The 15,335-nt window shown below is 35.6% G+C and overlaps 1 protein-coding gene across 3 annotated transcripts; it reads right to left on the bottom strand.

Moving 5' to 3' along the window:
• Positions 1–95: 95 nt before the first annotated feature.
• On the bottom strand, positions 96–5,830 carry LOC110663601 (probable protein S-acyltransferase 6). Of its 3 annotated transcripts, XM_021822971.2 has the most exons (6): positions 5,139–5,828; positions 4,945–5,031; positions 4,314–4,496; positions 2,478–2,774; positions 1,064–1,297; positions 96–976 (listed from the first exon to the last, which is right to left on the bottom strand). In XM_021822971.2, the coding sequence occupies exons 1-6, from the start codon at positions 5,289–5,291 to the stop codon at positions 536–538; spliced, it is 1,395 nt and encodes a 464-aa protein (XP_021678663.2). In that variant the 5' UTR covers positions 5,292–5,828; the 3' UTR covers positions 96–535. The 3 variants fall into 3 exon arrangements, with proteins under 3 accessions (XP_021678663.2, XP_021678666.2, XP_021678665.2); XM_021822974.2 differs by lacking the exon at positions 2,478–2,774 and having other exon boundaries at positions 5,139–5,830; XM_021822973.2 differs by lacking the exon at positions 4,945–5,031 and having other exon boundaries at positions 5,139–5,826.
• Between the last annotated feature and the right edge of the window lie 9,505 nt (positions 5,831–15,335).

Genomic DNA, 15,335 nt, shown 5'->3' with positions numbered 1-15,335 from the left:
CAAGAAAAGAAGAATAAATTATTTTAATATCAACCAATCATATCAAGGAAAATAAAAAAGAATGAAAAAGAAAAGACAACAGCCCCCACCAAAACTTAAAAATTACAAAAAGCAGTTTTGAAATTTCGCAACCGGTCCAAAACAGTAGGCAAGTATCTCTTTTATCAGTAAGGAATTAGTTTACTATAAGCGGCTAATGGTACCATCTGCACATTGCTAAAATTATCGAATCAACTGACAAATATTAACAACCAACTAAATTTCCAGAAAATCGAACACATAATAGCACAACATTCCCAAAGTAACACTGAAGCCTGAAGACAGTTTGATTTACATTATCTAATCCCTCACACTTAATCAACCACGAGCATTCCTTTCCTTTTGCTCTTGAAGCACATAACATCCTTTTCATCCTTATAGTTAAATGGCATGCCAATGGCCAGTTCCAACCAGCCCAATTAGAGAATGTAAATTGGCTTTGACCTTTGAGATGTGAATGCTTTCCTCCCCCATAATTTACACAGTACCAGCAACTCTAATGATCTCGAGAAATTTTCTGTCTATCTCTTAAACCATGACCTGATTCAAGCTCAGCAGCCAAGATACGTATATCAGGTGTTATCTCCCAGTTCGCTTTATGATCCCGGTTTATGTGTCTTGGTTGGGTTCCACACCTCTCCAATCCACCAACATTGTCAATATGGCTTTGTATTTCTTCAAAATCCTCATCAGCAACAGCTTGCCGTTTTCCCACTTCTACATCAAAGCTAGTTTTGGGTATCTCTGGGCTCAAAGACTGTCCCAATGACATTGAAGTGGCATAAATTGAATATGAGTTCACCTTGATCTTTTCCCTGAAACTGTTCTTTGATTTGGGAATCTTTGTGAAGAAAACCTCTATAATATTACGTACATAACCAAGGTTATAAGGATTCGTCTTTCCATCGTACCGATACCGGAAATTCTCATATGTTGTCTGCATAAATAATAAAAGGCTTACAATAATGAAGAGGTACAACATTTTGAACAACAGCCAGCATAAAGGTAAAGAGAAAATCAGAACCTGATTGGTGCATATCAAATACAGATGAAATGCAGTGAGGCCTCCAACAAACCAAACACATACAAATGTATATAATATCAGAATTCCTGAAATGGGGGACTTCAGAAACGACCTCCAGAGATTACAATCATATGCACCCATTATCTTCCTGACATTCACCCAGCAAAATGCAAAAACGTAGAGGCAGAGCATGGTTGTGGAGGAGACAAACATGAAGAAGAATCTGTAATTTCTCTGTCAATAGAAAACTTCAACCCATTAAGCCAATGAAAGAAAAAATATTGTTTTACAGCATAAACCTTCAAAACAAGATCCAAAAAATTTTCTGAAAGGTCAAAAATATGCAGTTTGCCTACAAAATATCAGGCCATCAATCACAAAATGGGCTTTTTAAAATAAAGAACAATAATTATCCATTAAATTCCAAAGAATCATCCAATCACAATAATCCTCCTTATTCTTTCAATCCAGATACTTTGGTCCTTTTAACTTTGAAAATTCCATCTAAAAGTCCCACAATCCTGTTGGAAATACACAATTGAGAAAATTCCACAAAATGCTTGCTCATCTATAGAGGTGAACTACAAATAGAGTTGGGCAGCAGATAAGTGAGACAGTGTCCCTAAAATTAACCGAAGTTTCAAGCTTTGCTTCCTCTTTGTTACCCCAAAAACAATAACAAAGTTTCAGGACCTAAAAAAATGAAAAACGTATGTGCTATTAATAAGTTTTATCTGACACAGGAAATCGCACTTGTCCTAAGGGGGCTGAATGGTATACGACTTGTAAAAAGCATTAAAACAAAATGAAATTGATAGGGGTAGAAGAATGGAAGAGGCCCAAGCCCAAGGTTCTGGAATTGAGGCAGAATTCTCTAGAAGATTAGCTGAAGTTTTGTGGGCTTAATTGTGGGGAAGAGAGAATTGCGGAGGTGCCAGCTGGTGTAACAGAATCACATGTGATATGTGCAAATAGAAGCAGGTGAGAATCTATAAGGAAAGAAGAGAAGAAAGAAGAGGGCATACAGAAATCATTTTGTTGAATTGCAGCTATAAGCTGGGCTAGCCTTGCTCACACAGGAATTGGGTTCCCCGGGGTTGCTTGTCAACCATTGTTATCCTGCTATCTTATGTTCTTTAGTTCCCTTGTTATTTTTTTATTTGATTTCTGTATTGAAGATTTGGAAGAGAGATAGGATAGAACAGTTTTATGGTGATTGAATATTGAATGTACAGTGGCAGTTTAACTATTCTGAAGCAATACAAATTTCTCTCTGTTCTTGTTTTCATTAACAATCTGTTCCTAACTCTATCAGAAGATGCAGGATGAGTAGAAAAGTTTTTGAAGAGAAAATTCCAAATTCATGATTTACTCAAGACATGTACAAAAGAAGCACTTTCAAGCCGGAGCATACCTTCCCAATACACTGCCCCACCCATGGGCAATGATGATCAAAACGCTCAACACAGTTGTTGCATATAGAGCAATGAGAGCATCTTGGTGGGCGATATAGCATGCATGTTTGGCAGTATTTGACTTTGACTACTATCCCCTTAACCAAAACATCTTTCATGGGTGGTAAACTAGAACCACCACCTTGAATTGCTGTCCAATCTGTCGAAATATTTGAGCCATCTTCATCAGGAGGATGATGATTACGTGGAATAATGCCAGGATCTCGTGCAGATGTAAGCAACAGAAGAATCATTATCTGAATCAGTTGAAAAGCCAACAAAAAAATTAAAAAAAATTTAAAAAAAAAATTAGTGAATCGATAAAGAGAGTGGCAGGATTTAAGAATATACAAGCAAGGACGGCCAGAATAAAGTTCTATACGATAGTTTGGCTTGGGAGATTCTCAAAATAAGAAACATAAAGCTCATCAGATGTCGTATAATCTGATGCGTGGTTAGTTATCAATCATTTTGCAATATACAAATTGAAAAACTACTATCAAATGAAAAACAATACTTCATCTCTGTGTTAACTAAAATTACTGTATGTTTTCCCTGTGCAGCATCAAACTAGGACTTTATAAGAACCAAGCGCAGTGGGGGCTGGTACCTCTTACAATGTACCTTTGATCAACTCTCTCATGCTGTATGTAGGAATACAGGTACTGGCGTATATCTGGAAGCAGGTATCTGTTTTTAGTGTTGCATTAAGAGAATTAGATTTCAAGAAGGTTCCAACATCGTGGAATTGTTAATTTTGTGACTTTTCGGCTTGTGTGCTGAAAGTCATTTTTGAGATTTTCTTTTTTCATTTGTCTTTCTTCATTTTTATTTATTTTTAGGGGAGCTGCGAAGGGGATCAATTTTATGCTGCTATAAAATCATGTCTTTAACTGGCTTTGACAAATTTTTAATCAATAGATTACTGTCATATTTGGTGGGAGTTGGTAGCTTTCTGTGAGTTACCGTTCCTGTAATGCATATATAGGAAACCATCCAGAGTCATATTTGGTGGGAGTTGGTAGCTTTCTGTGAGTTACCGTTCCTGTAATGCATATATAGGAAACCATCCAGAGCAGATTACTATTAAGTAATAACTAGAGTTCTGTTGGAATGCCTTATAGTTAGTTAACTGGACTCATTCATGGGGTTTCCTGCTAAGCTTCATTGAGCTCATTGAAGCAAATGACACGACACTTTTTTTTTTTTTTTTTTGGTCGGGTGTTGGGGGGGTGTGGTGGGGTGTGTGGGGGCAAATATATCATTTTGGTGCTGTGTTTATTCTCTACACGCAATGAGCTTGGTTTTCGGAGTTATGCCTTGGAGATTTGAAAGACCACTATCAAACGAAAAACCAGACTTAATCTTTGTGTTAACTAAAATTACTGTGTTTTCCCTGTGCAGCATTAACCTAGGACTTTATAAAAACCTAGCACTACAATTTCAAATCCCAACTAAGAATCAAGATGTCCTTGGCAAAATTAGCAATAAAAATTCAAATATCATCATTTTCAGCAAATAAACCAGAATGGATCTTAATGTCTTTTCTTTTCATATTAAAACTCGGATTACTTTTATCAATTTCTTTCAGGCTACATTCAATGAAACTGGGAGTCTAGAATCTCTATGAATATTTTTGCAAGGTTCTATAAGTTGTTTTCACTCACTTTTGTGATTAGCTATTTTTATATATATATATATATACAAATACTTTAGGTAAGCCTGGTAAGGCCAAGATGTAAGTAATATATCCTTACGAAAACTGTAAGTTGGCAGGCAGTAAAAGAACAACTCACATATGCTGTGGAGATGGCACATATAACTTCAATAAGATTGCCAAGATGGTGCTGAAATTCATTTATGAGCTCATGCGAAACAAAAGTGCAGAACAAGATTGCTGGAGTCACAATCATGAACACCGTAAGGAATAGAGACCTCACATCTGGACCAAATATAAGTCTACCTCCAAAGCAGAATATCTGCAGAAAAATGAGATGATTAAGTCAGCTGCATTGGTCTGCAAGTGTAATCACATGCACACTACATGCTTAATAGTCCTAAACAGAAAATAGGAAGTGCACGCTAGAACTGCATGAAAATTGACAGGACATATTACTCCATAAATGGAATAATGGAATAAAACAGAAGGTAATGTGTGACTGAAATAGTGTTGCAGAAACAGAACTCATTTCATTGGTTTCTTGATGGATATGAAAAGATGTATAACAGGTATGGTTAAACGATCACTGTACTAGATCAACACCAACTAATGCAGTTTTAATCAGATAATTATCAATTATTTGTGGGTAAATTATGAAGTGAATGCTACAGATTGTGAGATATATGGTCAAGAAATGCCATATGCTCTGATTGATTGGGGAATCTCAGTAGTAAGATAGAGTATTGGGATGCTAATGGGGTTCTTACACAGGACAAAGTAGTTTTATCTCTTGTATAGGGAATCCTTTGTAAGATAACTTGAGCAAGAGCCTGATCGAAACAAAAACATAAAAGCTGCAAGGCCGAATATGAACAGAAGAGGACAAACATACATGGGAATGGGAGGGAAAGAATTAATAATAATAATAATAATAATAAATCAGAGGAAGGGCAGAGCATACATTGCTGCCTTTCCAAGCTTGGTAAACTCGAAGGTCAGGGCCATTGCTATCGATGATTCGGCGATCGGAACCGGAAATATGACGATGAGCGGGCGGCGGCGGTGGCATTGGAGCAGTGTACATTTTCCCCCTCATTCCGTCAACAGTCCCCATGATTTGGTTGCTTTTTTGTTGGATTTTCACCAGATCTCCTTTCTCATGCGTATCCTCCAGTCCTCAACATACTCATTTTGGAAAAGTATAAAAATAAATAAATAAATAAATAGTCGGAGCTGATGAGAAATTTGCAGAGAAACAGAGGCAATGAGCACGCACCAACGGTATACAAAAGCAATTCCCTTTACCTTTCTCTTTGTTTGTGGTACTGGAAGAGAGAGGCTTAGGAAATCGGAAACTCTGAACCCAACCAGGGTTCAGAAAAGGGAAGGTTAGAGATAAAGATGCAGAGGAAAAGGGTAGTTTGAGAGCAGGTAAAGTCGGATCGCCTATTTTGGCGAAGAAAGCGTTAGTAATCCAGCTCTTGTTGTGTTTGTTGATTATAAAACTTTGACTGTCTATTTCAAAGTGGTTTTAATATAAATTCATCTTTTGCCATTGCCGTTAAAGAAGCTCCGTCTTCACTCTTTCCCGTCCATCAACGCCATGCTGCTCTTACCTGTCTGCTCTTTTTTTTTTTTTTAATTAAATTATACTTTCGGCTCTTTTTATTTAATTAATTATATATACCTTGTTAATTATTTAAAATTTTCTGAATAAGATAAATTAATTAATTCAATTTAGAATTAGTTTTTTTTTTTTTTTTCCATTGAACAGATTTGAAGACCGCTACAAAACTATCTTTCTGCTTCTAACAGCCTGCCCGAAGAAGTAATTTAACGTGTAATATTATCCAAAAGATTTTCTAAATATACACTGTATTAGTTATCTAATGATATAATAAAATAACAGTTAATATATATATATAAAAAAAAAAAGAGATTGTACAACGTGGGCCGAGCAACAGAGCATGCCACTGCTCCAGCTTAAAGTGAGTCAAAAGTAATTCCATGACAGCGATGCATCTGCAGCTCCCAACGTGTCTTTAGGGAATCTTTTGTTTTCGTGGCCCCTTCCCCCTTCCTTCCTAATTCTTTATCACTAGCCATCATTTTCTTTTCTTTTTTTTTTCCTATAAATTAATTACATATTTTCTTATTTTGTTGACAATTTCTAGTTTCAACCCATCCCTTATATGTATTTATAAATTAACATAAAAATTAAATATATATATATATATAGTTTGATTAATTTTAGATTATAATTTAAATAAGTTATTGTGCAAGTGATTAATTTATATATTATTTTTTATGGTTTATTGTTTGAAATTCATGCCTAATTGATAAAACAAGTAAATTTACTATTTTAAGAAAAACAGTCTTACGCACGAATATGATGCCAATAACATGTTCGAGCTAAAGCAGAAGAATATTTTGGCCAATTTTTTTTTTTGGTTGGGCCTGGTCACTTACTTATGTTTGTCAAATCAAAAATATGTTCAATATGTTGAATGTTTTTGGCGAGGGGCTGAGGGCCCTGAGGTATTTTAAAAAAAAAAAAATGCGTAGGTAAATATTTAAAATATTGTACCGTGTCCACCAATTAGCTTGAGGGGCATATAAGTCAATTTATTATTGAAATTATTGCAAATTAGAATTTGCATTCATTTAGTTCGGTTTTGAATTAAAAATAAAATTAAAAAGCATATTTTTATGGACCAAACCAAATTAACAACAATATTATTGAATTCGATCAGTTCCCATTTCACGTTACATCATAAAAAGCAAAGTTGCCTTAAAATCCCAAATTCTCAACAACAATTCTTTAAATTCTAAAATTTTTAATTGTCAATTCATCAATAAACAACAAAAATCACAGGAAAATAACTCAAATTAAATATACATTATGCAAATCTATAATCACATTCAAATCTACAATAATATGTAATTACCCAATAAAACATAGATCAGAGGATCCCACCGTAACTCTTCAATCTAAAATAACCATGTTTTCATGAAAAGAAAAAAAAAATGATAAAAATGAACAGAGAGAGGAAGAAGGGGAGGAGGGAGGTGCAAATGGCCTAAGTAACTCGCTGCTTTTGATATGAGGTGCAAGTCTAGTGAATTCAACGACATCACAAGGCACACACAGCAAACCAAGGACGAAAGCGGGGAATAAGCTAGGCATAATCACCCCAAAAAAATCAGTAATTGTATTTTGTTTTGAATAAGTATGTTAAGTATGAAAATTATAAAAATGTGTAAGAAGATGTATTTTAATATTTAAATTATTTATAACTATTTTTAAAAGTATTTTTTTATGTGAAATATCAATTAAAAATGTATTAATTATAATAATAACTTTTTTATATTATTATTTAAATTGTATAAAATTAGTCCTAAAAATAGATGGATTTTCCTTATTAAAATATATAAAAATTATAACTTTTTAAAAAATAATTCATAAATTTTATTTGATAAAAACACACTCAACAACAAACTTTTAATTGAATGATTAGGTAAAAAAAAATGCTAATTTATAGCAAAATACTCAACAGCAAAAGATGCCAATGGCCATGAAATAAATTATATCAATAATGTTATCACATGTTACTATTTTTAATTAACGTTGAAAATATAACAGCAAGCAATCGCAGTAAAAGAACTAAGAAATTTTGGAATAAGAATTCTGATGTTTATTGTCCCAGAAATTAAAGATATATATAAAAAATTACAACTAACAAATAGGTTCCTAATCAAGCTAAACTACCAAAATTGTATCAGAATCATACAATAAAAAGTAAGAACAGATATACACATAAAAATTTCTAAATAAATGTCCTAAATAAATACAAATAAGTGACAGCTAACAGCTGCCTTTCCAATACCCCCCTCAAGTTGGAGCATGGAAATCTCGAATGCTCAACTTGCGAAGAAGAAAGTCAAACTGATCATTTCCCAATGTCTTTGTGAAAATATTCGTAGGTTGCATTAAACTACGTACATAATCTGTTCGAATGTTACCATTCAATATCTCATCATGGATAAAATGACAGTCCACTTCAATATGCTTGGTACATTCATGATAGACAGGATTAGTAGCTATATGCAGAGCTGCCTGACTATCACAATACAAATTCATAGGTTCAGTATGCGCCACACCAAGAGAATTCAATAATCCTTTCAACCATTTAAGTTCACAAGTTGTAGTACTCATAGAATGATATTCAGCTTTAGCGGATCAGCGAGACACTGTCTGTTGCTTTTTAGTTTTCCACGAGACAGGGGATTCACCCAAAAGAACAAAATAACCGGTTAAAGACCGTCTTGTCAAAGGACAGCTAGCTCAATCAGAAGCACAGTAAGCAGACAATTTGAGATCACAATTGGCATGCGAGAGTATACTCGACACGGATTTCCTTTCAAATAATGCACAACTCTAACAGCTGCCTCCTAATGAGCTTTCTTCGGTTGTTGCATGAACTGAGCAAAAATATGCACACAATAAGACAACTCGGGCCTAGTTATTATTAGATAAATAAGCCGTCCCACCAGACGTCTATACTGAGCAGGGTCATCCACATCATCACTCTCGGTAAGGGCCAGCTTGTGATTTTATTCAAGAGGAGTTTTAGCCAGCTTGCAACCCAGTAATCCAACTTCTGAAATTACATCCAACGCATACTTACATTGACACAAGAAAATACCATTCGAGTTTCTGTGTAACACCCCTAATTTCTAAATTTATTATTTTTGGGTAAATATTGATATTTTATTTTATTTGAATTTTAGGAATTATTTGAAATTTTTCAGATTTTAGAAATCGGGTTCGATTTTCTGAAAATAAAAACTTTAATGATTTTTAAAATTTAATTTAAAGACTACGTGGCAAAACTAAAAATATATTTGGAGTCTATGAATTTTTCTGAGTTTTCTAGAATTTTTTCGAAATTTTTGGGTCTCGTTTTCGGTCCCAAGGCAGAGAAAAAATTTAAAATTTTGTATCCTGAATCGAATCGGCCGAATCGAATTGGACCAGATCGGACCGGTCGAATCGGACAGGCTCCTTCTTCCTTTTCTTCTCCCAGCGCGCGTCCCGACCTTCCTCTCTCTCTCTCCCGTTTTCTCTCTCCTCCCTCCCCCCTCGTCGCGCCGCCACCTCCTCAGCCACCCCAGCTCGCCGACTCGCTGCCCCACCACCTCCCCACGGCCACTCGACGCCCCAGGCGGCCGGAAAACGGGCGCGAATGCCTCCCTTGCGCGCGCGTGACACTTCATCTTTCGTACCGAAATCTGGCCGATCTGGCCACCGATTGGGTCGGCTCTTGTGTCAAACAACATCTACTCGTCGAGAGCTTTCCATAGACACCAAGAACACCGAAATCCATAGAGCGGTTTGTCCAATTTTTGTCCGGGAAGTTTTAACTCATTTTGACTTTTGGGCTAGATTTCTCGCAAACCGTGAACCCCACGAGAAAACCGAGAGTACTAGAGTGCTCCACTCGTCGAGAGCTTCGCGGCGATATAAATTTCAAATTTTTCCAACACCGTTTTTTAGTGGATCCCACGGAACTTCGTAGTGTTTTTCCGAGCATTAAATGAGCTTAGAAAATTCTGTAAAGTTTATGTACTAACCCCCGTGTTGTGGGCTTCGTGTAGGTATCTTCAATTCGCGGAAATTCGCCAGTTGTCCGGGTTTGTAAATTTCCAGCCAGACAGACCGGCTACCGAAAGAGTCTCCGAATTGGATCGAGGTTTTGGATACCCCACCATTTTCAGACATCCCGAGCGCGTCCCCGAAGTCGGAATCAGCATAGGTAAACCCGAACCTTGCTTTTTTATAATTTTCTAATACTTAAATAGGATTAAAAATCCATAAAATATTTGTGGTAGTTCAGAAAATTATTATTCTTTTTGCATTAGCCTAGTAATATTGCTAAGGACCGCGGGGCAAAGTTTTAGAATTTTTAGAGTTTATTTGGGTGGTTTTTGCAAAAAGGGTAAATTAAAAAGACTAAACTGTAATTTTACATGTTGTGATTGATGACTATTTGGATGGGCCCAGGAGGGACTGTGTGATATGATTGAGTTGTGGGTGTATGGTTGGTGGATATAGAAGTGTGTTTTAAACCCATTTTGCATGTTGGGTAGGTCCTAGCTATAGGGGAGACTCTGCCGGATTTTTGGCACGACTTAGGACGTATTTAGTCTTTTCTTAGTTTGTATTGAGTCAAATTTATTAAATGATTATAATAAAATTGTCAGGTAAGCCGGGACAGCCTTATTTGTAACACCCCGTTTGCATAGCCTGGTAGATTTCACTGTTCCGATGACCGGTGTTGGTCCGGATAATTAAAGGGATTAGAACCACACTTAAGACAATTAGAGAAGCCATAAACACAAATAATTAGTAATGTTCAATTAGTTAAGTATAAACAAGAAAAACAAAACATAAGAAGTTAAACGAGCAGAGAGTCACAGCGATGGGTGACCTCCTCGGGAATGGCTGAAGTCATATTAAACTCAAATTTCGAACCGTAAAAACTGACGCTGCGGTCCTTAGGACCCTTATGGACACAGTGGAAAAGAGAAAATCATGAAAAAGAAATGTTAAGTCAGTCAAATAATTAGGTCAGAGAACCGAAAGAAATATAGAATTATTTGCAAACCGGGATGAACCGGCGAGGGACAATTTGGTCAATTAACCCCGAGAGCTGACTCCTGACCTAACTGTCAAATAAAATCGGAGAAAAGAAAATTTTGGAATTGAGAATTAAATTAAAAAAACTAATAGAAAAATTAAAAAAAAAAAGAAGAAAAATGAAAAAGTTAAAAAGGTAATGACATCATGTGGTGACACATGCATGATGCCATAAGTAATTTAATTAAAATTTTATTTAATTAGAATTATGGTCTTCCTAAGACATATAATAACAAAAAGAAAAGAAAAAAAAATGATTTCTTCTCCCCTTTCCCGTCACCTCTCATCTCCTCTCTCATTTCTCTCATTTTCTTAACCTCCTCCATTGAAGCTCACTAAAAAGCTTCTTAAACCCAAGATTTGAGCCATAAAATTTATAAGTTTCTTAATTAAAACTTGTAGTTGAGTCTTGTTAAGAAGATTGGAAAGAGAAAAATTGAAAGAAGTTTGAAGAATCAAGAAGTTGAAAAGCTCCATTTGAGGTAAGCTCTCTTCCTTAATTTTGATTGAATTATAAGTATAGAAGTAAGATGAAAGTGGTTAGAAATACATGAAAACATCCAAAATCATGTCTATCTAGAACCCTAGGAATTTTGGCCAGCAGCAAATTAATGTTGAAATGGGTAATTTTGATGCAAATAATGAAGTGGTTAAGTGTAAGTGAGGGTATGAGTACTAAAAATGGATTTAGAATTCAACAAGTGAGTAACATATGAAAGTTAGAGTTTAGACCTAGGGTTTGGGAGGCAAAATTGTGAGAAATTGGTAAATGATACATTTGACCTAATGTGAAGTGAAAAATGGTCAATAATGACCAAAAGAGATGTGTGGGAATTATTAGAATGGAAGTCAAATTAGTAGGTTGAATAGTCATGCTGCTGGCAGCATGACCAAGCCAACTTTGAAGGACCAAAACGAAAATTTTACAAGTCCAATTGATATGCCACCAATTGGGGATGAAAATAGACATAAAATAGCACAATTTTCATTAAGGAACCATGGCCAAAAACTTACCAAAACTTAGTGAACCAATTGACCAAAGTGAAATGAGAGCAGGCTGCCACTGCACAAACTGACCAAATGAATAGTAATTATTTATTTGGTCATAACTCGAGCTGGGAAGGTCAAAATGACCTGAAATTTTACCAGTAATTAGATAAGACATAGATCTAAAACTTTCATGAAGAACACCAACCCAAATTATGCCATTAACCTAATCAAATGATTGAGAAAAGTTGAGTTACTGAACCTGCAAAACTGCAGATTTCCATTTGAACAGTAAACCAATGGCTATAACTCTCTCTAGAAAACTCCGATTTAGGCGATTCTTGAACCGATGGAAACCTAAGACATAGTAGAACATTTCTTATGAAGGAAATTAGACCAAATTATGGACTTAACTTAATCAAATTATTGAATGAATTTGGATTAAAAATCTGCCAGAACCTAAATTGCAGCATGAACAGTGCACGTGAACAGTAATTGTATTTTGGCTATAACTTGAGCTACAAAACTCCAATTGGGGTGATCCAAAAATGAGAATACACTTAAGACAATAAGGAACATTTTCTATGAAGGAAGTTTTACTAAATTCCAACAGTAAAAGTGCCAATGGAACAGTGCAACTTGGAGCACCAAAACTGAAAATTTGACAATTTGGCCAAAAGGGATTTAAGCTTTGAGAAAATGACCAAAACCAACAAATTTAATGACCAAAATGTGGTATGTGGGTGAAGTTAGAATTGCCATACCTATTAAGCCTTAGAAAGTCAACTATTTGACTTAAATAGTGTAGTGAATAGTAACCCGAAACACAAAAATTTCGAGAACGTCGAATTTAACACGTTAGAACTAGGTAAATGTGAAGCTAAATTTATTTTGGATTTGTGTTAAGTTCTAGCACTGAAACATTGTAAAATTGTGTGTTTCAGTTGAAAAGAATATCGGGAAGGAACCCGAGGAACCGAGCCGAGGCTAAGGGATGACTCGCTTGAGGTTTGTGCACAACATCTCCATGCTTTAAAATTCATTGATAAAGTGAACGAAATATGTATTTTACTTGTGCTTTGGAATTGTTAAAAGTTTAATTGTGACATTATTTATGATGTTTTGATTTAAACTGTGAAAGTTATTGTGTATATTTGAAATGACAATGTTTAGCAAATTGTTAAGATAAGTTTTGAAACCACAGTGTCATGACCATATATTTGAACACCTCACTAGCACGACTAGTGGGGGTAATTAGTTTCGAATTTTGATTCCTTCTCTGGAGAAGTGTTGAGGTGTGCCAGTAGAAGAGGATGTGAATGGATATCTATATATTTGAGCTAGCTAGCCTTGTGATGTGATTTCTCTTTAGCCTCTGGCTATTGAGATTCTATTTGTTTCGAATGGCATGATCTAACTGTGGGTTTTATGAAATGTGTTTTGATACTTCGAAATGAACGTGGTTTGCATTAAAATCTCATAATTTATGTGATTTTATTTTTGCATAAAGATTATTTTAGTATGTTGTGCACCACTGAGTCCTAGTGCTCAGTGATAGCTTTTATTGCTGTCGCAGATACAAAGACTAGAGGAGCAGCAGACTGAGCTGCTAAAGATTGAGGATCGTTCAGCCTAAAGTCTTCGGGTATAATTTATATCCTAATTGTAAATATTTCTTTTGATGTATATATTGCACATAAATGTATGGACATGTAAAAATGGGTCTTGAGCAGTTGTATAAAAGTTGTATAAAGTTGTAATATATATTGTAGTTTGAAATTCTCTTAATGTAAAATTTGTAATGATCTATTTAAATTGTTTTGTACTATTTTATTTAATTTGAATGAAATGGATTGTTAGTATTTTGATGATCATTGGATACTGGATTTGAAATTGAAAGTTGATAAATGTGTTGAGAAATTATTTGAAATTGAGTTTGAAATTGAAGCAGTTGTTGAGAAAATTTTTAGAAGTATTTTTTTCAGGTATTTGAAGAACTGTTTTCTCAAAATACAGAGGGAACTCTGTCAAAATTTTTATAAAATTTGCGGAAAAATAAAATGGGCTAAAATTTCCAACTAGCCTTCCACTTAATTACATGTTTTAAATACTTATTAGAAATGCTCACCACTTATCAAAAATAAGAAAATTGTTTTAAAATCCCTTGTAGGGTACTTAATGAGTTATCGGTAGGTGAAGTTCGGTAGTTCATTAGGTATTCTACGGGATCATGTTATGCTTTACAGAGGGGTAAAGTGTGACATGTTTTAGTGGTATCAGAGCAAATTTTTGAAGTATGTTTTAAATTGTGAATTTGTGTCTTTTCTTTGTTAAGTATAACTGCTCAATGTCCATAAATGTTACATACAGTGCATTACATCATTAATATGAACTAACGGAGGGAAATCTCCATGTGTTACTTGTTTAGGAGATACCCTACTCCAGACTGTTATGAAAGAAGGGGATCGCTCAGTTGAGTAGTCTGTTGAAGCTGAGGCACAAGGAGAAGCCCCAGCTTTACCGAATGTTAGTGGGTCAAGAGCACCACCCATAAATGCATGATTCCTGCCTGATTTGCACAGCAGATGGCGGCAATGTTTCAACAAATGGCTGGGGGTATGCCTGTTCAAACTCTACCACAACCACCTGTGGCACAACCACTGCCTCCAGCCAGACAATATGATAAATTACTGAAGTATGGGGCTGCAGAATTTAAGGGTACAGTGGACCCTTTAGAGGCAGAGCAATGGCTTGAAAGAATGGACAGAGTACTTAAGAAGCTACATTGTCAAGATGAACTGAAGTTTGAGTACTCTGTGTCGTTACTGCAAGGGGATGCGTATGATTGGTGGAAGACCATCCCCCACAGCTTGGCTGAACCACCAATGCTGACCTGGGATGACTTCATCAGAGAGTTCAGATAGAAATACATCCCAGATGCATATGTTGATCAGAAACTACAAGAATTTTTGAGTCTGAAATAAGGGAACCGATCAGTGGCAGAGTATGAGAGGGAGTTCTCCCGCTTAAGTCATTATGCTGGGAGTCTCCTTACTACCAGCAAGGCAAGATGCAAGAGATTTGAGATGGGTTTGAAGCCCAGCATAAGGATGCAAGATCGAAATGTCATTGCCTATGCATCACGCCAGCTAAAACCGCATGAGAGGAATTATCCGACACATGATTTGGAGCTTGCAGCTATTGTGTTTGCTCTCAAGATCTAGAGACATTATTTGTATGGGGAGAAGTGCTACATCTATACAGATCATAAGAGTTTGAAGTATTTGGGCACCCAGAAAGAGCAGAATTTGAGACAGAGGAGATGGTTAGAGTTGATAAAAGACTATGATTGTCTGATAGACTATCAGCCAGGGAAAGCTAATGTTGTGGCTGACGCCCTAAGTCGCAAGACTATAGCAAGTCTACGAGTTACTCCTTTGTCTTTGGTACATAAGTTAAGATCATTACATG

Source organism: Hevea brasiliensis, unplaced genomic scaffold, assembly GCF_030052815.1.
Source record: "Hevea brasiliensis isolate MT/VB/25A 57/8 unplaced genomic scaffold, ASM3005281v1 Scaf219, whole genome shotgun sequence".
NCBI lineage: Eukaryota > Viridiplantae > Streptophyta > Magnoliopsida > Malpighiales > Euphorbiaceae > Hevea > Hevea brasiliensis.
This window is presented reverse-complemented; position numbering and strand designations above follow the sequence as displayed.

Bases quoted from the DNA above. Each gene is read 5' to 3' on its own strand.
- LOC110663601 (XM_021822971.2), bottom strand. From the start codon at position 5,291: ATGGGGACTGTTGACGGAATGAGGGGGAAAATGTACACTGCTCCAATG. The intron at 5,032-5,138 runs GTATGCTCTGCC...TCGGCCTTGCAG, and splicing joins AAGCTTGGAAAGGCAGCAAT to CTTTTATGTTTTTGTTTCGA. The intron at 2,775-4,313 runs GTGAGTTGTTCT...CAACTGATTCAG, and splicing joins GTGCCATCTCCACAGCATAT to ATAATGATTCTTCTGTTGCT.